Below are 22,085 nucleotides of genomic sequence, written 5' to 3' on the forward strand. Positions count from 1 at the left end.
GGTGCCGAAGGTTTTTCCGGAGGCATTCGAAGAGTTCCGACACAACCTGCTCTTCAACAGTTCCCTCCACTAATAAGGATCATTGGGAGAGCATCATCTCTTCATGGATTACTCCGACTTTATTTCGTTTTACAAAAGTTAGGAAATATGTCAAATACGCAAAAGGCAAAAAGGTGGCTATTATAGGGTATAAATTGCGATCTTTGATTTCAATACTTCCGGAACAAGTCATGAATTTCGATATAAAGAGAGGTTTCGAAAAATTCCACTCCACATTTTTATCAAATAAATCAGAGCAACATTTTTTCAACGTGAGTAATGGTGTATATATGTATATATGTATATATGTATATATATATATATATCCTGCTCTCCCCGCCAGCTCTCAGACGAGGTTTTCAACTCCTGTTTTGATAATTAAACACAGCATTCTAACCATCCGGTTAAAATAAAAACAATCGGTTAGAACATCTGAAAGACATGTGAATACCAGCGCATCCAGACATGTTACACTCAGGAAGATCCCGCGTGGAATTTGATTCAATGACAAAATTAATTGCTGACAAGGGCAGTGCTGTTTGCAATCGTGCCATACGCCTTCTGCTCTGCATGCGTGAGTATTTGTTCAGGCAGGAGGATTCTCTAATCACGCGCTAAGAGGATAAATCGATTGTACACCAAGTGAGAAATTTTTTTCCTCACGAGATCTTCAATGGTTGACTTCATCTGAGAAGTCACGCAAACGATGAATTTTCCCCATCCATGAGCAAACATAGATTTATTTACTACACTGGTTCACAATAACCATTGCTAGGGAGACGAGCTTCAATACTTTCGCTTTTAAAATTTTCGACACTTTGAGAAATACTCATCCGCCAAATCTTGGGTTTAAAGATTTAAGTTGACCCCTTTAGCTATACAAACATCCAAATTTAAACGGCACTAAAATTAATCTGCTAAAACGATTTTTCTAATTCGTGTGGAAGGATCAGTTGGACTTGATTCAAAGAAAAACAAAAGTGGCTCTACCGTATGTGTTGTTGAAGAGTACCTAATGATGTCTTCTAATTACCCTTTCACCTCAGGTTAAACCTTAAAGTTAATTAAATCCTTGTATGAGGCTGAAAAAATGGAAATCTTGTAAGTGGTTCTTTCATGAGGCCATTTTTCCTACGGTGTACTAGAAAGCGAGAATCTCAAAATTGATTGGGAATGACGCACACGGAAATGTAGCCTACTTTTATTACATTCACGAACCGTGAGCCTGCATCTTGGAACGAGATGTTAACATGGTTTTGTTTCTCTTGGTTTGTCTTTCAAGAGCTTGTAAAATGGATTAGCGTAATGTTTTGACAGAGAGTACTTGACAGAGTTTCTGCTCGGCTCTGTCAAGGGATATGGTTAATCTCTCAAATTTAGGCAACAAGAAAATCACTTCATTCTTTCACGTTCTTCTAAACAAAATAGAAATCTCAAGCACATTAAAATTCCTCGAATCACTTTGATCTTGTGGTACCGTCACTGTACTTCTCTTGGGGAATCAGCAAAAAATACCACAAAACATTATAGTAATGACAGCAACCAGTACCTTATTCTTATATTATATAAAATACGTAACTAATTTATTTGTGTAAAAGGATTGGCTTCTCGTCAGTTTTGAGAACAAAATTTTTGTCGCAATACTTGTTACTTCGAAGTAGCATTCAGTGGATCGTCAAATATACTTGGTACATCGTCATCGAAAATTGAGGTTTTAGGCTTTTTATCTGTTTTCTTCTTGGCTTTTGTCGCCGTTTTCTTTGGCGCTTGCTCATCTCCTGTTGTAACGAATTGACCAATAAATGATTACATAAATACCACAACCTTTAAATGTACACCTTGGAAAATTGAGAGGAAAAAATCTAGTAGGACTTTCAAGGGCTCAAAATTTAATATAAAAATTCAGAATTTTTCGGGGTATTCAAGGATCTCGATATAAAGCTATTCGATATATTTCGGAAATGACATAAGCAACATTTTCCCAACAAGAGTAATCAATATTCACATCATAGCCACTGTTTCTACTGTGGCGTTGAAATGTTTCAATCTGCTCTTCAGACGACGTTTTCAACTCCCGCTTTGATAATTACAAACAGGCCTTGCATTGACTTAAGTGGCTCGAACATTAACTAGTCTCCGCACGAGAAATAAGCCCACGGATGGGGAGGGTGTGGGAAAGCAGGACAAAGACTGGACCCAAGAGCGACGGAAAACGAGCCTGCCAGATTTGAGTCAGCAGTGTACAGCAACCGCAGCAATCAGGAACCAAAACAGTTGATAAGACAAGAAAGTCAACAGTAGATCCGTGGTTATTAGAAATGTTCGGATAACGAATATACGATGCTGAAAGCCTGAATATGGGACGATGACTACCGTGATTGGTTGAGAAGAACCTTTTAAAATTATCAACAGGCAATTTTAAGATGCCTGATTGGCCGACAAACTGGGTAAATGAACAGACAGTTGTCACAACGTTAACAAACATGCTGCGTGAAAAATCAGAATAAAAAGATCTCAAATCAAGAGTAGAGCTAAAAACGAGGTGTTACGCATGTCTGGCGGGCGTTGGATAAAACAATGCTAAGACCTCTGTAAGGATTCGTACCCCAGCCAACCCCGCCGAATTTCCCAGTCTTAAGCGGTAGTCTCCTTCCTATTGACGATTTTTTCAGGAACATGGAAGGCGACTTCGCTCTCATGTTACTCGGTAGAGCAATCTATCTCACCACAAAATTGGCGGTATCACTCTTCCTCGTATTTCTTCGTTAGCTCGCACTCGGGGAAAAACTTCATAAATCAATAATAGATAGATACTTTTCCGTAACAAAAACTATTACAAACCTCCAGTAGCCGCACCCTCAGCGAATATGTCGTCTTTGGGTGCAGTGGTTGCAGACATTTTCTTTTTAGGTCCCTTGGGTTTGCTCGGAATATCGCTAAAGATGTCACCCGAGTCTCCAAACAAGTCGTCGTCTCCCAGCGGTTTCACGACTTTCTTCGGCTTTCGGGCGTCGGTTTTTTTGACGGAGAATAATTCATCGTCATCTTCCTGAAAACAGTTAACAAACGAGTTAAAAAGCAATCTGCGAGGAAACTCATACTATAGCAGAATAATTCATATTAAAAAAAAAACCTTTCAACTTCTAATACGAAACGTCGTTACAAACATGACTTACAAGTCATCAAGTTTCTCAAAAAGGAAACCTTCAGATAACACGTCATCAAAAACAAAGGAAAACACAAGGGCATATCTGGACGAAAACGTTTTGAGTGCGCTGCGAATGTCACATATGATGTACGCCTTTTAAACAAGATCAAGAAAAACTCGAGCTGCGCAAATATAAATTTCATTACAAAATTTTTGCTAAATGTTTTGAAAATATTTTTTTAAGCATGTCAACTTGATGGCGGAAGATATAAATACAAATGAAAAATGAAAGATCGCCCACACAAGAGTTTTTCGTCGCTGTCTTCACTGCAATAGCTCTTCTCCAAATTAAACGATACGTCGAAGCACTAAAGGTTTTTTTAGCGAGTGGGTGGGCAGCCATTTGTTGATAACACCTGTTCCTCTTTTATTAAAAGCAATTTTTTACAAACAAGTCTCCTAGGTTACCCTTGAAATTTTGTCACAAGATTACAAACAGTCTTGAGCGAAATAAAACGAAGATTTTAAAAAGATTTAGAAAATTTGCAATCTGTTTTTGCCGTTTTATATTTTCAATATCTATGTTTATAAATATATCTTATTTAATAAAAGTCACCTGAAAGTCATGTGCCCTTGAAAAATATAAATAATATATGGTTGTGTATATAAATATAGACATGAAATAAAAGGTCGATTATCGTCAGCTGCAAACTTAGATTAAAGACATCCAATTGAAATTACAATATAGACAAACAAACCAAAAAAGAATCTATTTGATGACGTTTCACATTTTTCGTCGGTGTATAAGCTGGTAGACATGTAAATGTTTTTCCCTTTCTCTTTGGCATAGCTGTTTTTAGTGTCAAACAGTTTACATATTGTCAGCGTTAACTAATGATTCCTTCTTGCAAGAAATCAGCCTTTGAATATCTAATAATCGTTCCAAATTAAAGCTGTTTTTCGGTACCATGGAAACAGGAACTACTCGCGAACCACGCAAACGACGGGGGACAGTTTTCATTTTCTCAATCCAAAGACCTCCCACTAAGTAATGGTTATCTTTATGTCAACTAAAAAAAAAAATTCGGCATCAACTAATGAAAACATTTCACAACTTAATTTCACGCGAAATCGCGCTAGAGAAACACGTCCACGCGGGAGAGACGCGCGTTCCTTCAAGAGCAAAGTTGACTCATAGACAGTCTTAGTATACGCGCAGGCGTGTCTTTTCCCCTCCGATTCAAGCCTCAGTCAAGAAAACAGAAATGTCTCAGCGCTAAATGGTAATCTGTGATCGCATGGCAGAAGAAGAGGCTCGTTGAGGCAAGCAGTTGGGACGGGAACTCGATTTGCCGAAGGAAAAAAAGACAGAAGAAACCCTACAAAACAAAAACAACAAAATTGAAAAAAAAAAAAAAAACTAACGAACTCATTTACAACTAAGCCACTGATCTATTCCAAAAATAGTTCTTGTAATCCGCTCTTTTCTTACCATACCCCCGTGTTCAATTCTTAATGACAAACGAAGAGATTCCAAGCCATCATTCTTTCAGGCTATATCATCCACTGAGAAAAATTCAAACTTGCATCTGCATCTTCGCAGATTTGCGACGACACGTTTTGCGCCTATTATATACTTGTCTTTCAAATAACGAACAAAAACGACTAAAATAATCCCGCATGTACGTAGCCTGATGCACTGAGGTACTCCAGGTTCCGAGGACGAGCGAAAAATCGGGACAAGCAAGAAAAAAAAGGAAGGGGGGGAATAGGCTCTAGTTAGTGCGTTACTCCTTCCCAAGTCCCCGTGGATTTTCGCTTGCCTGCCTTTTCGTTCGTATGAGCTGACCGCGCGCCGGGCATAAGCTATTGCTATCGTACTTGTGTGGAGGAAAATGTTTTTCTTATTTTTCCTTGCAGAAGCAGGTAAGAAAAACTTAATTGTGTCACTAAACGCTTCTCAAAGGAAGCCAAAGACTACTTACATCAAGAATTGAGCTTCCTTTCGTAACCGCCTTCTTGCTGGTCAGTGGACTTGCCGTTTTCTTCGCAGCACTGTCAGAAATAGTTTTTGTTTCTTTCTTGGCCGGTGCACTCACGGCGAACAAATCATCATCGTCGTCACCGAGAGGGGAAGGAAATTTTCTATCCGCGGTCGTTTTTTCTTTCTCCCCCTTGGCGGATTTGCCCTCTTCTTTTCCTGTACTTGACGCGAACAAGTCGCCATCTGAGACTGGCGATTGCGCCTTTGCTGAAATGTTTGCTGGAAGTTTGGCGGAGAGTGTATCTTTTGCAGCTATTGTTTTGGTTACGTTTTCACCGGCTTTAGGGACAGCTGAAAGTAAATCATCATTATCTAGAGGCGAGGAAATCTTGGAGTCCTCTTTATCTTTGCTGAGCGTTTCCTTTAAGATTGCTTCAGATTTTCTCTCCTTTGTATTTGTCCCAGAAGAAAATAAATCATCTTCGGGAGATGTAGCACTAGGTAAATTTTGAGAAGAATCACTTGTAATTAATGGGTCTGCAGTCTTAGGTTTATTTTCCTCTTTTGTTTTACCAACAGAAAAAGGATCGTCTACATCTGTCTTGTTTGTTTTCTCGATTGAAATTGAAAATAAATCATCGGAGTCGTCCTTAAACAGTTCATTAGCTGTCGAAACTTTCGGCTTCGAAGAAACAGAATCTGAAAAAAGTCCCCCCGCTAAAGGGTCCTCGGAGACATCTTTTTTGACCCGCGTGGACCCAGAACTAGTGAAACCGAAAAATTCGTCGCTCATATCAGAATCCTTGGTCTCAGTCCTCGACGGTCGCTGCCCAGAATCCACTTCACTCTTTCCCAGTCCCTCCTCCGGAGAGGGAAATCCTCCCCAGGATACTCGAGCGCTAATGGACTCGTCTTCATTCGTCGATGTGCCAAAAAGTGATGCGTCCGAAGCGCTACTCGTTGCAGCCGCAGCTCGACGGGCTTGGCGTGTTGGAGGACGGCGCTTGACTTGCACTTTGGCGCGAGCCTGAAACATAATGCAAAAAAAATAAGTTGATGAAATGGAAACCAAAGAAATAAAATAAAGGAGATAAAAATCAGACATGGCAAAGGTTGTGATTTTTTCACTTGTCTTTAATAGACTCCAACGCTCAAAACGTACTATCTTTATAATTCCACCTTCACAAAGGATGCTTTGCTGATATGCAAAGTGCATGTTACTTAAGGCCCTTGCATATGACAATATGCAAGGTCCTTTTGCACATGATACCAACAAGTTCTCTGTAGCTTAGTTAGCGACCAACCGACCGAGAAATTGAACGTTGCAGGAGGACTGGGACTTTTTTCCCCTCACTCGTTTCAAATATCAAGAAAACAATAAAATGAGTTGATTCAAGCGAACCTTGTTAGTGCTCTCCAAGGTGGTGACTTTGGCGGGCTCGTCAAATGAAGCTACAGTAGCCGGGGCCTCCTTCTTGGGCGGAGCCGCGCCTGGTCTCAACATGGCGGGATTAAAGGCGAGAGATTTCTGACAAGAGTAAAAAACACACATTCAAATAAATACCGTACACTGAGCCCATACAGCGAGTGAAAATTGTAGTCTACGAAAAATTTACAAGTGGTTATTTACACCAAATTGCACGAGAAATCATTTTGTTCCTTGAAAATAATTTACATGAAAAATGCATCACAGAAAGTCAAGACAGACGAATTTTGGCAGCGCGCACTATTTGCAATTTGTACTCGTATTACAATTTTGCCTTTGCACTCGTGTTACGACTTTGCATTCGTGTTACGCAAAAAATGCATTCGTTTTCAGCCCATCAGACGCGCAAAATTTTTTTCACGTATGTTATTACATGGATTACATAGAGCAATCTTGAATACCTCTATTTTCACGAAAGACAAACAATGGCTTAGCTTCTTAAGGTTCAATTAGAAGTTGAAAAGTTTCACTTGTCGTGTTCCATTCTTATAATGTTCGGTGTCTTATTCCTTTAACCCTTTGCATCCTAACATCAGTATGCAAATTCTCCACACTGTTACTTGTACATTTCCTACACTGCTGACAAGGAGAATTTGCTTGCCAATCAAAAGGTTCCTTCCCTGATGATCATTTCCTTCATTCTCCTGACCTTAATGTGCAATTCAGGGGTAATATTGTAGGGAGAAATTAGAAACTATCAAAGATCGAGAAAAAAAGGATGATTCAGCTATGATGTCACTCTTCCTTTCAAAGCAGATTAAATACCTGCAGCTTCTCAATTCCCGACCCAAGCTTCACCGGCGACGTTTTAGGGCTGACGCTTGAGGGGAATGGTGACAAGGCTGCCTTGGGTACCGGAAGTGGACCTGACGGCTAAAATAAACAGAGAAAGGCGTTTTTTTTCAGTTCTGGTCGGTAAACTGGTTTTAAAGTTAAGTGTGGTGTATACCAGTATAAAGGATAAGCGGTTTTGAACTGCATCGAGCAATAAATCTGTTTACATTCCGATATAAATACATATAATTGTGGGAAATTGTACCAAATGCTGTAGGAAAGTGCTCAATACACGTGAGTGTAGAGCGGAATACAGTTCAAAATAACTAAAATGAAACACGCACGATTCTCTGTTACTCTGAGTTTCGTGCTTACGCACTCGTCAGACAGATTTTAAATCTGTCTGACGAGTGCGTAAGCACGAAACTCAGAGTAACAGAGAATCATGCGTGTTTCATTTTAGTTATTTTGAACTGTATATACATACATATATATAAAAAAAAAAACAGGCTTGTCGGGAAATGTAGTTACGTCCTGTTTTTCCTCTCATAATATTTACATATATATACATATACATACATATATATATATATATATATATATATATATATATATATATAAATATTACGAGAGGAAAAAAAGGGACGTAACTACATATACACTTAATACTGAATGTTACCTTGGCTACTTAGAGAACCTTATTAACTACTGAGACTCAACTTCACCTCAGGCTCAGCTTCTTTTTTAACTTTAGATTTTGAAGAAAACAAGTCTTCTTCGTCATCCCCTCCTAAGGGATCTGCAAAAAAATTAGCAAAGACATTGTAGGGGAAACCATACCCAAAACTGTTTCTCTTTTTTCTTTGGATTGGGAGGGGTGGGGGGGGGGGGGGAAAGAGCGGAAATCAGATGCTGGTCACTCTTGGAGCTTTCAGGGTTGAGGCAAAAACAATTCTCACGACCCTATATATGACGTGTTGGTGGTCTCACGGTTAGGTAACGGCAAAAACAGAAAGACCGTGCTACCTTTTGGTTTTACGGGTACACGTGATTTGGCGGCCGCCACTGAAAATGGCGGTGATTTGCTGCCGCCAAATAGGTCCACACCACCAAACATGGACACCGCTCCAGCAGGTTTCTTGGGTCTTACTGGTTCTACAGGTTTGACAGGTTCCACGGGCTCAACGGGTTGGGTTGGTCCATCCTCCACTTCTGGTTTCGAGATAACCGGGGGCTTTACTGGCTTCGGTTCTGGAATTAGACGACAAATGAACTGCTGCGTGAACTCTCATCTTCAACATATTTCTTCATTTAATTACCGAGCTTAGGATGCACCATCTCTCGTATTCTGTTTTACTCACCCAAAGCTTTCGACATTGCTGAACCGAGCAGAGTGCGGAACGCATGTCACATATCAACTTAGTAATATCTTGGATCATCGTAGAGTATCTATAGCTCAGTGGCAGAAGATTGGAGAGCGGAATCCGAAGGCCTGAGGTTCGAAGTATTTCTTTGTCCCACCCTCGTGACAAGACGAAAACATTTCTTTAGAGAGAAACCATGTTAAAAAAAAACAAAAAAACATGGAAGCCAAAGGGTTTTTTCAGACGACATTGTTGATCAAGACGCGTGTCGTATGTGAGCCTAATGAACCCAACATCGAGTTATACGTTCCTCAGCTGAATTTTTAAACCATTCAAACACGATTTCAGAACTGTGACCGGAAGCCTCACGGTGGACTCAGAATTGTAATTTTTCCACGCTCGTAACAAACATCTAACACCTTAAAATTTTACGATGGAGTATATCCAACAGCGAAACCGCTCCGAGACGGGAATAATCTCCTAGTCTTACCTGAGGGTGGTTTGCTAGGAGCAGAGAACAGATCATCTTCGGGAGATGCACCGAACAAGTCTGAACTTGGCTTGGCTTTGGAAGGGGGTGCGATTGGTTTTGTTGTCTTCGGTTTGGAAGAAAACAGTTCATCTTCAGCTTGTTCACTACCGAATAAGTCTGCCTCTTTCTCAGTGGTGGCTGGCTTGTCTGATCGTAAAAACAATAAAAAGTTCACATATATTGCTGGCATCTCATTTTGACTTCAGAATCATCAAAACTCAAAGAGTCGAAACTAAAGCAATCACCTTAACAACTGCTGTTTTGTCTTTCAAATAACTCTCTCTAGCGGAGAGAGCGTGACGAGTCAAAACAACGTGTGGCGTGACAAACACAAACAAAGGCGACTTAGGAAACAAACCTTCTTCTTTTTTGACTGGCTCTGAGCTCTCTGCATTGTTCTTTTCCCCCAGAAACGAAGGCCTCTTACCCGCAAACAGATCAACACCACCAAACATGGAAACTGCGCCAACTGGTTTCCTAGGTTTCGGGCTCTCTGATATAACCTCTTTCTTCTCCTCGACTTTCGGTTCCTCCACTGAATTCCCTCCAAACAGGTCATCATCTTCATCACTGAACAGACTGGCTTTCGGTGCCGCTGCTGTTGTTGCGGATGGTTTAGGTTTCGCTTTGCTGATTGAAACTTCATCTGTGCCGTCAAGAGGCGGAACCGTTTCTGATATGGCCGCTGATAAAGGTGACACGGACTCAAATGACTTCTGAGGAGACTGGAGAAAACATTTGAATGATAAGCAGTCATTCTTCACTAAGCGCGCACAATGACAAAGACATCTAATATTTCCGAAAGAAATTCATCCATAGAGGTAGTTAAATTTACCATCATTTTAAAACCTGTTTACTAATTATTTGGTATTTATTGTTTTGTTTTTACCGTCGACGCTATAAAAATATCCTCCGATGTGCCTCCAAACATCCCTTCATCATCGTCATCAGCATCAAACAAAGATTGCATTTTTGAAGAACTCCTATTAGGCTTGGTTTCTTCCTATAAAAAAATTAGGAAAGTAAAACAATGAAAGAAGAAAAGCCACGAAGCTTCAATCAGTCAGTTGGTCAATCAATCAGTCAGTCAGTCAGTCAGTCAGTCAGTCAGTCAATCAATCAATCAATCAGTGAGAGTCAGTCAATCAATCAGTCAGTCTGTCAGTCAGTCAGTCAGTCAATCAATCAATCAATCAGTGAGAGTCAGTCAATCAATCAGTCAGTCTGTCAGTCAATCAATCAATCAATCAGTGAGAGTCAGTCAATCAATCAGTCAGTCAGTCTGTCAATCAATCAATCAATCAGTGAGAGTCAGTCAATCAATCAGTCAGTCTGTCAGTCAGTCAATCAATCAATCAGTGAGAGTCAGTCAATCAATCAGTCAGTCAGTCTGTCAGTCAATCAATCAATCAGTGAGAGTCAGTCAATCAATCAGTCAGTCAATCAATCAGTGAGAGTCAGTCAATCAATCAGTCAGTCAGTCTGTCAGTCAGTCAATCAATCAATCAATCAGTGAGAGTCAGTCAATCAATCAGTCAGTCAGTCAGTCTGTAAGTCAGTCAGTGAGAGTCAGTCAATCAATCAGTCAGTCAGTCAATCAATCAATCAGTGAGAGTCAGTCAATCAATCAGTCAGTCAGTCAGTCAGTAAGTCAGTCAGTGAGAGTCAGTCAATCAATCAGTCAGTCAGTCAGTCAATCAATCAATCAGTGAGAGTCAGTCAATCAATCAGTCAATCAATCAATGAGTCAGTCGATCAATCTATCAATCAGTGAGTCAATCAATCACTTGGTCAGTTGGTTATTCAATCATTCAATAAACCAATCAGTCAGTCGCCATTCAGTCAATAATTTGAGTCAAGACGGTCTGTTAATCAATCATTCAGAAAGAAAGTCTGTCAATCAGCCAATCACGTCAATAAAAATACAAAACAATTTCTAAGAGCAAATCGAAATATTCATAACCAATTTTTTCCCTATAAAATACTCAGTTTTACCACATACTTTTTTGTCCTCCTTGCGCGTGACATTGGGAGAGGGGGGAGGTTTAGGTGATGGCGAATTGAACAGATCCTCGTCATCATCATCAAAAAGCCCTGAAATCTTAGCGCTGGGTGCCTTAGTTTCCTGCAGTAAAACAAAGTGTTCATGAAGGGTTCCAGTCAGAGACAATTTAGTAATTGATCACTCAGTGACACGATCACGTTTAAAACATAACCTGAAATAGTATTATTTTCCTTTGCACCAACCACCGACTCACCAAAATCTAGTTCTGTGTGAACAGTTATGGTTGAGCTTCCAGGAAAAGCTCTCTTCATCAAACTAACAGTAGTCCGGCAGCTTTTTAGAACCATGTAAATTTAAAGCGTATATTTCATCGCGTCTTATTCTTGGCAATTTTTCTAACTAAAGGCACCTGCAACAGCAACCAGTTACAAAAAAATCACTAACTGAAATCAGATTTGTGACTTTGACTTCTTCATTGGGCTATGAAGGCATCTTTAACAGCAACCTGTTACAAAAAAATTGCTGAATGACCTGAATGAAATTAGATTAGTGACCTTAACTTCCTCCTTGGGTTTGTCCTTGGTTGGCTCATTCTTGGCTGGTTTTGAAACTGCTGGTGCAGCAAAGAAATCCTCCTCTTCATCCTGTTCATCATCATCAAACAGACTAATCGTTGTCTTTGTTTTTGGTCTGGACTTTGGTTCTTCCTTGGGCTGTGGTTTTGTAGCCGAAGCCCCAAACAACCCTCCCCCTTCTTCCTCGTCTTCATCACTAAATAGTCCTCCCCCGGATTTTGACTTGGTTAGCTGAGAAGCAGGGGAAGTTTTTACTTCGGTCTTTTTAGGTGCAACGGCGGATGCCTTGAACAACCCAGTATCATCTTTCTGTGGAGTAATAACAGCAAAAGAACTAGTTAAAAAAAATCAAAATCTAATTCAAAAGCTCTCAACAATACAATCAGTCAGGACTGACTATATAATCTTAGATAAGAGGGTCATTTTAAAATTTCATTCTCAATTATCAAATCGGAGGGAAATTTTTAAAGCAAGCTGATGTTTTCAAATCACCATTGGGCATTGCATTCATCTTTCATAATATATTTTAGCTTTCAAATAAGATATTTGTTATATAATGTGTTTCACGATGTGAGGTATTCATAACTCCCTATAAGCAAGGGAAAGGTCATTATCATAATAATATCAAAGGGAAACTCAAGTTACACCGATCAAGTTAGTGAGGTTCTACTTTTTATTTTCTACTGAAATGCAATCTATGCTAGAATTCTCAAATATTAGACAAACTCACCTCTTCGTCATCATCAGTATTCTTGCCCATCAGTAAAGGAGGTGGTGAACTGCCAAACATGGACACTGCACCAGCTGGTAGCTAGAGGAAACAATGCAAGAAACAGGAACACATTGCTCTAACCTGATGCACTTTTTTATTTAGCTTCTTTGCAGAGTAAACCATGTTATGATTATTCTACCCAGTTTATCAGGACGATGAAGATCCTGGTAATTTGAAAACTGAGACATGCTGAAATAAGAAGAGAGATTTGCTATTTTGAACACACCTTTTTCTTTGGGGGGGCCTGAGCCTGAGCAGGTTCCTTTGCTGCAGGCTTTCCACTGAACAAATCACCTTCATCATCTTCATCCTCATTGTCAGCACCAAACAGATCAACTTTATTTACTGCTGGTTTGGTCTTTGCACTTTCTGTTTCAAAGGAGAATGATAGTGTTTGTAACAATGATCACAACAACAACAACAACAACAACAACAACAACAAAAGATGAAACTACTCCTTTTTGTATCTGTGATATGAACCAAATTTGATCCCCTAATTCTTTCTGATAGTTTGAAAAAAAATCCAACATGACAAAAGAAGTGTTTGAAAAAATTAACTTCTTGTCCAAAATCACTGATTCAAGTACAAAAAAATTGGGGAAGGAAGGAAAAGTGGGTATGGACAATGACAACAACTTGTCCACAATATTTTCAATCATTGAGACAATACAACTGAGGTGTTGTTGAGAATTTGCACGCTAATATAGAGATTCAAGAAAGATATCTACCTTGAACTACCGGAGACGCAGCAGATGGTTTAAAAGTTGTACCACTGAACAGATCATCATCATCATCACCATCAAACAAACCACCCCCACCCCCTCCACTCTTGGGTTTGGGTTTTGTTTCAGTTTCCTCGTGCTTTTGATGGCTTTTAGTTAGACTGGTGGTAATGTCCTTAGTGAGAAGAAATAGAAAGAGAAGAAAGTCATATTATATACAATGGATGGAAATACCTACAACACAAGAAAACTAAGAATATGCGGTAAGCAGTCAAAATTTTATGTTCTACATCAAGTGACCTTGTCATAAGACAACAGAACAAACTTATAATATCATCCAACTACCATGATGAACAACAACCTATTTCAAAACATGCTGTAATAAAGTTGTCAAAATCTAAAGTGGGATTTGTTATCACCCTAGCTTTTTTGTTTTCTTTTGTTGAAGCAGTGAAGGATTAAACCACAGATTACATCCCATTCCCAAACTCAAATTAATCCAAAAGGGCAAGAAGGTTTCAGATGCCAATAACAAACACAAATCGCAGGAGCAGCTGATGTATACAGTATGTTTCCTGGTAGTAGCTCCAATTTCAGAAATTTGAGTGACAAATTGTAATTGGTTCTACAAGTAGTTTTTCATGGTTTCAAGCAAATATATGCAATCCCTATTTACCCTTGTCTACTCTTGATACACAAATGCAAAATGCTATTTGGCCATGAAACATATATATAACAGAAACCTCAAAACAAATCAGCATCAAACTGCTAATTTTCACCTTTTCCAATCAAATAAACTGAACCCTCACCTCTTTTGTTGGTGATGGTGATCCAAACAAACCAGAATCTAAAGGAAAGAATTGTTACAATTAATTTGCACATCCATCTCCCTGTATTGTCTTAATTAACACCCTAAAATTAATATCTATATTCACCACTCTGTTCTCTTAATATTTCCTATGGTTCTGATAGAGAGAATTAGCTCGACAATCTAGAGCTTCTTAAACTGGTGATAATTTCCTTCGTTCTCATGACCTTTATATTTGATTTAGGAGAGGAGAAATTAGAAGCCAATCACTCTTGAGACATGTGAACTGGGAAAAAAGGTAAATATACTTGTTTTGTAACATCCAGTCTGCCCAGTCATTTTCAAATAATATCTGAAAAAAAAATACCTCCAAATATCGAGATGGCTCCAGCTGGGATTTTTTTCCCACTTGCTGTGCTTCTTGCTCTGGGTTTAACTTGAACAGATTCTTCTTCTGCTGAAAAAGAAAGCACCAGTCAGTTACAGATAAAAAGAAATATTTAACTTTCAACATCCCTATACATTTTTAGTGCAAAATTTCCCAACCTTCTGTTGGTCCTTCTTGTTTGTTAGTTTTTGTAGTTGAAGCCTCAGCAAACAAGTCACCCTGTGTTTGAAAAAAAAAAAAAAAATTATAATGAAGTGTTGCACAATATTTAACAGTTATACACTGAAGTGGAGGTGAATAATGGTGGATATTTACCAAGCTGCAAGTTGGCGAGCCCACAAATTGGAAATAAAACATTTCCATTACAATTTTGTAACTTTCAGGATGTCTATGGTCATTTTCACATTCCCACATAGATCAACGATCTACTTGGCCCATCAGGGAAAGAAAAAATGTTTGCTAACATACAATTTTCAAAGAATTTGTAAGGTTTTTTCAGCCCTGCATCTGGGACAACAACAACAAAGATCAAGGCCAAGTGAAACAACATGCCCCTTGAAGGACCTGGTACAGGGTTGGCTAATCCCAGCATTCATTTGAACCAAGTATTAGCAAAGTCAAATATTTTAATGGGGCTTGAGATACATTTATCTTTACTTCATTAATTAAAAATTCAATACAGTGCAAAAAAATTTCCAAAGGCAAACTCTACATTTTTAGGTGAAAAACCAACACTAATCCAAGTGGTAAAAGATTGTTGTCTAGATGATATGTGGTGAAACTTTTTTTCACAACCAGGAAAAAATGGAGGAAAAGAGAAAAACCTTTGGACCAATGATGAGAACATACAAAAGCCTTTACTAACAAGTAACCCAAGTAGAATGAGTCACACCTTGTCTTCGTCAACATCATCAAAGAGGTTTCCTCCACCACTAAACAGCCCTCCTTTCTTTGTAAATGGAGTTCCTTCACCTCCAAAGAGACCATCTTCTTGAGGACTTGACTGGCTAAACAGATCTGACAAAAGAAGAAATGAACACTTGGAAAATGTATATAAAAAATATTCGTTAATTTTACATGAACATTTCTCACCATCCTCTGTGGTAACTGAATGCTTGTCCACACTAGAGTGGCTGGTCTTACTGCCACGTCGTTTTCTATGCTTGTGCTCTCCCTGTGACTCAGACCGCTCCCTTTTGTCATGATGTTGATGATGATGATGGTGGTGGTGGTGAGACTTCTTCTCTTTCGTCTTGCTGTCACTGCGGCTTTTTGTTAAACTGTTTTTTGTCAAGCTGCGTTGTTTTTCCTGAACTTCAACAGTTTTAGCCTCTTGATTCTCTTCATCACTCCACTCACCATCAGCCACCTTATCTTTGTTATCATCTTCATCACTGTCTGGTTGCTTCACCTTTGCAACTCCAATTTTTGCCGCAAGTTCAGAGGCAAAGTCTAAACCACCCTTTGGCTGCGGAGAAAAAGAAATTCCTTTTCAGCAGTCTACATCACCAGCCCTGGAATTATAACAATCACATCTATCACTCTCTTAACTCGTTAACCCCAAAGACTGATAGGCATTTCATTTTCTCCCAACAATATCACTCCTGAATCAAACCTAAAGGTCATAACAAAGAAAATGATCGCAAACTCAAGAAGTTTTTTTTGATCGTTGGATAAATTCTCCTTGTAAGTAACATGGGAAATGTATAGAATACAGTGCATCCTTACATACTGATGTGAGAGTGTAAAGGGCGAAGACTCTTGTTATGGGCTCATTGTTAAAACTCTTCTTGAACAATCATACAGCTGATTCTGATTCTCCTACAAACTCAAGTATACATAACCATACACCATTCTTAGCATGGTCACATTTTGAGGGTTTCTTTAACCCTTTAAACCCTAAGAGTGACAGGCATCTAATTTCTCCCCACAATATCACCCCTGAATCACACATTAAGGTCATGAGAATAAAGGAAATGATCACCATCAAAAGAAACTTTTGATCAGTAAACAAATTCTCCTTGTCAGCACCTTAAGAAATGTATGAAGAACAGTATGGAGAATATGCATACTGATGTTAGGGTGTAAAGGGTTAAGACTTTCCCTTTCTTTTCATTTACTTGATCACTTGGTGAGTTTAAAGTCACTCTTGAGAATAATGATTTGACAGTGCAGTGACACATCACCTTAATAATTTTTTTCTTGTATTGGGGATGGTCCTTCTTTTGATAAGTAAGTCTAGAGACAAAATCCCAAAACTAACAACATTTTCATTTTCATTTCTAAAGGCCTAATTTCTTTGCATGAACTAGTTCCAGCACCCATGACCTAAATCTGTCGTGTCAATAGCATTGTTGCCTCAATGTGCTTCCTGAGGCTTTCAACTTCAATTTCAACAATTTCACAGCCTCTTGATAAAGTCTAGTCATGTGAACTCTAACCCTTTAATTCCCAAGATCTGATTGTTAATTCTCCCCTCTAGCTGCTACACATTTCCTCGTAAATTAGTTAGGAGAATGTTGTGTTAGATCAAGGTAACAACCTTTAACTGATAAGTTTGAGTATTCTCACTACCTGTCTGCTGGATCATGTATGGATATTATAGGGAGAAGTTACATGTTAATCACTTCTGGAAGTTAAAGAGTTAACTGCAGTTCAAACCGTTTTACCTTCTTAGGCTGTTCTTCCTCATCATCACTCTTCTCATCTTCTTCATCTGAGTCTGGCGGCTTCTTCTTTTCAGCAAACAGATCATCATCATCTTCTTCTGATTCAATAATTTTCTTGGATAAAATCAAATGATCTCAATGCAGGTACACCTCTTTACACATCTATATTTTCTTGCCTTCTATAATGAAAATGCTTTAGAGGTGAAGATTTAAAAAAAAAAACCCTTAACAATGACAATCAATACATCTTAGTTGCAATGAAGATGCTTTATTTCTGTTCTGGAAATGCTTGTACATTGTATTATTGCTGAAAGCCAAATCATGTATCAAATACTTCAATTTACACTTTCCACTGCTTTATGCATCTGTCTGTCTTAAATATACCTTTGGCTTGCTTTTCTGTTTTTTCTCTGTCTCTTTCAGCTTTTCTGTGTCTGATTCACTGCCACTCTCTTCGGAGCTCTATGAAGCAAATCAACAAACACACATAAATCAAACTATCCAATGAAAGCTATGACATCTTTATATCCTTTCTACAACTGGGGACTTCAGAAAATAAGCTCCATTCACATTTTCAATCATGTGAAGATAATCCCTTTCATTATCACACAGTTTCAATGTTTAAAATTACAAAAACTGAATAGTATTCCATAATGGTTCAATCAAGATTAAGTAATTTTCAAAAAAGGTCGCAATGAAAACTGCCTCCGTCAGTAATTATGAAAATAATGATGATGATTATTATTATTACCTCACTACTAGATTCTCCACTGGCTGTGGATTCAGTTTCACTTCCACTGCTACTGGAAGACGCTTCTTCCTCATCCTCTTCACCTTCATCTTCTGTTTATAATCATATAATAAACGCAAAAATCATTTCAGCAATTCTCCCATGAAGCTGCTCAACATTTTCCACTGATTCATTCCCTGACAGTTCAGAGATGGCTCACGCAAAATTGTGACTTTCTGATTCACTTCAAGTACAAAATTATATTTACCTTCTCCTGAAGATTCACCCAAGCCAACCAGCTCATCCTTAAAGAAATCTCCACTTCCAATCAGATGTGGCAATGGACGATTGGAATAAACATCCTTCAAGGTGAAAAAAGAGAAAGTTGTGAGTGAGTAAAAAGACTTACAGTGTAAACATTGTTCCTTGTTAGGTCTTTATCCTACATCCTTCAAATGGCATGAAGCCTCCTTCACCATTAAGTAGCTGATTAACATCAAATCCAGAAAACATGGTGATTAGAAAATAGTTCACAAACCTTGGGCTCCAAAATCACTTGTGGCTTAAATGCTGTCTTGGCATCATCATCTTCTTCTTCTTCATCATCAGAATCTGCATGAGGGAAATAGTCTTGAATGATTCAATAATTTTTAAGCAGGCAATTAATGGTTGCTTTACAAAGAATTGAAGAATTACGTGCATCTTTGGGAGGAGAGGTTTCAGTTTATGAACTTAAGTAAAAAAATACACAGCTGGTTACTACACAATTGAGTAGGAAACTTAACCCCTGAACTTACAGAAGTGATTAACATGTAACTTCTCCCTGAGATATCCATACATTAATCAACAAACAGGTAATGAGAATACACAAACATATCAGGTAGAGGTTTTTATCTTGATCTAAAACCAAATTCTCATAGCTAATTTACAAGAAAATGTGTAGTGGAAAGAGGGGAGAATTCACAATCAGATCTTGGGAGTTTAAAGATTAACTAAAAATAAAGTTAAATGTGCTGGACAGTGTATCACTGATCAAATAAATACTCACGTTCCGTTGTGAGCTCAACTGCAACAAATGCATTATCCATAACCCCAACTCCATGGCTAAGAGCTTCACTTAGCTTAGGAATAACCTCTGCCTCAAGCTGCTCCCTTGTTTTTGCCTGTTGAGAGTACAAATATTAAACCCTGAGAAAAAGTTGACACTGAGCTATGCCATATTTTCTGATGTACCTAAGGTACAGAGTGAGAGTTCAAAGGCCAAGGAGCAAAGAGGGGAAAAATGGAGAAGAGGTGACAGGTAAGAAAATCTTAACCCTTAAATCCCAGAAGGGTGATCAACTTCTAATTTCTCGTTACTATACTATCCTTGAATAAACTGCTAAGGTTATAAGAATAGAGATAATCATCACTCAATTAAGGAGCTCCTGATTGTCAAACAAATTCTCCTTGTTATTATCAGAGAAGTTGTAGAGAGAACAGCAAGGAGAATATGAAAATTAATGTTGAGGTGTACAAGGTATGAATCCCCTTAATGCAATGCCATTGAGAATGATGCAAGATACCTTTTCTGGTTCAGGAGCTTTCTCCTTCTCCTCATTTGTCTCATCTTTACTGACATCCTCTTCATAAACACGCTGATAAAAAAAAATAGACAATTACTTAAGTTAATAAAACAGGATAAGGTGTCTGTACAGTGTAAAAAAGAGGCTGTACTTGAAACAATACTAACAATAAAGCAAGAGAAAGCAATTATAGTTAGCTTCTGTTGATAATCATTCTTCTTTTCCCTTGTAGTTTTACAAGCTGATCCATAACACAGATTAACCCTGGGTGAACTTTTATTTAGTTTGCACCCTTGAAGAAGCTCATCCTTGCAAAACAAATGTCACAAATGGGTAAATATATAAATATGATGATATACAGCTCTGATGAGTATACCAAAAGCATATTTTAGACAATTATTTGAAGAAACACACTCACATTTTCAATGAATTGTGTATTAGACAGCATTAAAAAGTCATTCATTGTATTCTGCACTTTAGAATCCATTCCCTGTGGACAAAAAAAAAGTGAGTCAGTCAATCAACCAATGAAGCAAAATACAATAAAATGTTTATGAAACTCATGCAAAAGAAATGTTGAAATTTCTTCTGGGCACAAGACTTTTCTCTAGAATAAAACATATTTTAAAATTCTTCTCCATGTTTTCATTTTCATTATGACCCATGAGGAAAATTAAAACGCAATTATTAAGAAAAACAAGACAATTATAGAGAAAAATAAATTTAACACAGCAAGCCTTTCGTGACTTAAATGGATGTTTGTATCAGTGAAACAATGAAAATAAATTTTTCACCCACTTTTGTACTGTTGATCAGCCCATCCACTTGAGTCTCAATGTCGTGAGTTTGTGAAATAATTCGTTGGGAGAATTCTTGCAGATAAAGGAGAAACTGGAAATTGAAAAATAAAATTTAGAGGACTACACAACAGTTTTTAGCTGATAATAATATAGTTTCCACTGAAGGCAGAGTATTAAAAGACTTCATGTGAGATGTAGTTTCTAAAAAGTAGATACAGTAGACAGTCAAAATGAAATCAACTCTATTTTCTTAAGTTTTGATGTGACATTGTGCATGGCAGTGGATAGCCTTAGCTGAGATAGCAATACTCCGAGAATCTTCTCTCCAGCAACAACTTGATTCTGCAGATATGCTGTAATCTTAGCAGAATGTCAGACCAAAATCTTAAATAATAATTTCTGTCAGAATTTGATTTCTCATATTACTTTGGCATCGAACAAAAGTCTTTACTTTGTCAGTCCAGTGTTCTTTTGTGATGGAAAAAAGTTGTACATGAAAATAGCAATTACCATATTCTCAGTATACCTTAAAGTTGTTCAGTGGAAGATCTTAGGGCAAAAAAATATAGGATTGTTTGCTTAATTTCCAGCCAAGTCATGGGTCAGAGGACTCCTGGATAACAACAAACCAATGAAGGATTCTTCAAAATAAATTGTTAACTTCCCGTGGTAGTGGCGAATATTTTAAGAAATGAGTAATGCTCGGTTGAAGGGTTACCAATAAGGTAAATAAAACTTCCTATGTGCATAATAATTACCTTTTCAAATGCCTAATTCCATGTAACAGAAGAGAAAACAAAACATTTCCACATGAACCAAGACAAGATATGAAATATTTCCTTAGCCGTAGAGTTTGTTTCCTCATCATGCTAGATAACAGCTGATTGGCCTGATACTTGAATACAGATATGTGTGAGGAAATGTTTTGTAGGCTAATTTGAATAATATTAAATTACCACTCCACTTTATGGTAATCGTTTTCATTTGAGGATGGCACTAAATATTTATGAGATTTCTCATAAAATATGAGAAACATATAGTGAACAGATTTGACTTTTAAGATAGAAAACAGCAACACTACTTGGTAAAGTTCAAGTAGTTTAATGACACCTAAGGTTTCCAGCTAGTGGTTTGACACATCAGTGAAGTGACGCAGAAGAGAAATGAAAAAATCTCCGTCACAGAAAAATAATTAGAGAAAATCAACGATTTCCTAGCCCTATCGTTTACAGTCTTTACACGGAGTCATTAAAGTAAGACAGCCTTACCCCCGAATCAGCAGCGAGTGTCCAATTTGATGACCCCTTTCTCAACTCGTCCACAGTCCACGATCTTTCCCAGATTTTATCCTCGTTTCCTGGGGTAGTATTGGGCTGGGATGCCGTTTGAGCGTCTGGAGCTGGTTGGGAAGTTGTCACAGGTTGCATCGAAGGAGCTGGACCGGGATAAGAGGGAGGATTGGCCTCTCCTATAGGAGGAGGAGGCGGTGGAGGTGGTGGTGCTGGTGGAGGAGGTAGCGCCATCTTGAATATTTCTCTCTTAGCAAACACGTGACTTAAAGCCTCGATCGAGTGACGGGACAGTACGGTACGGAAGTGAATACCTTGACGTTGCAATACTAATGGTTGGTCGATTTAATTTCAAAGATCCGGGTGCATGTATCGTAGCCAAATAACAAAGTTTGATACTACGAACTGAGACGCACATATGCTGAGATCCCCAAA

The 22,085-nt window shown here is 38.3% G+C and overlaps 1 protein-coding gene across 3 annotated transcripts; it reads right to left on the bottom strand.

Moving 5' to 3' along the window:
* Positions 1–761: 761 nt before the first annotated feature.
* LOC131775259 (WASH complex subunit 2C) lies at positions 762–21,890 on the bottom strand. 3 transcript variants are annotated; one of them, XM_059091453.2, is made up of 30 exons: positions 21,630–21,890; positions 20,360–20,452; positions 19,980–20,051; positions 19,562–19,633; positions 19,045–19,159; positions 18,535–18,608; positions 18,265–18,358; positions 18,018–18,109; positions 17,651–17,728; positions 17,267–17,380; positions 15,690–16,065; positions 15,490–15,614; positions 14,756–14,816; positions 14,577–14,663; positions 14,211–14,248; positions 13,408–13,576; positions 12,906–13,048; positions 12,638–12,718; positions 11,887–12,216; positions 11,330–11,452; positions 10,217–10,330; positions 9,686–10,052; positions 9,286–9,474; positions 8,458–8,682; positions 8,157–8,230; positions 7,423–7,530; positions 6,574–6,699; positions 5,173–6,198; positions 2,881–3,088; positions 762–1,817 (listed from the first exon to the last, which is right to left on the bottom strand). In XM_059091453.2, exons 1-30 carry the CDS (start codon positions 21,882–21,884, stop codon positions 1,687–1,689), a joined length of 5,160 nt encoding a protein of 1,719 aa, XP_058947436.2. In that variant the 5' UTR covers positions 21,885–21,890; the 3' UTR covers positions 762–1,686. The 3 variants fall into 3 exon arrangements, with proteins under 3 accessions (XP_058947436.2, XP_058947364.2, XP_058947572.2); XM_059091381.2 differs by having other exon boundaries at positions 14,577–14,666; XM_059091589.2 differs by lacking the exon at positions 21,630–21,890 and adding an exon at positions 21,120–21,188 and having other exon boundaries at positions 14,577–14,666.
* Positions 21,891–22,085: the final 195 nt, after the last annotated feature.

This window comes from Pocillopora verrucosa, chromosome 6 (genome assembly GCF_036669915.1).
Source record: "Pocillopora verrucosa isolate sample1 chromosome 6, ASM3666991v2, whole genome shotgun sequence".
Taxonomy (NCBI): Eukaryota; Metazoa; Cnidaria; class Anthozoa; order Scleractinia; family Pocilloporidae; genus Pocillopora; species Pocillopora verrucosa.

Bases quoted from the DNA above. Each gene is read 5' to 3' on its own strand.
- LOC131775259 (XM_059091381.2), bottom strand. From the start codon at position 21,884: ATGGCGCTACCTCCTCCACCAGCACCACCACCTCCACCGCCTCCTCCT. The intron at 12,217-12,637 runs GTGAGTTTGTCT...ATTACTCCACAG, and splicing joins ATACTGATGATGACGAAGAG to AAAGATGATACTGGGTTGTT. The intron at 3,089-5,172 runs GTAAGTAGTCTT...AACTGTTTTCAG, and splicing joins AAGGAAGCTCAATTCTTGAT to GAAGATGACGATGAATTATT.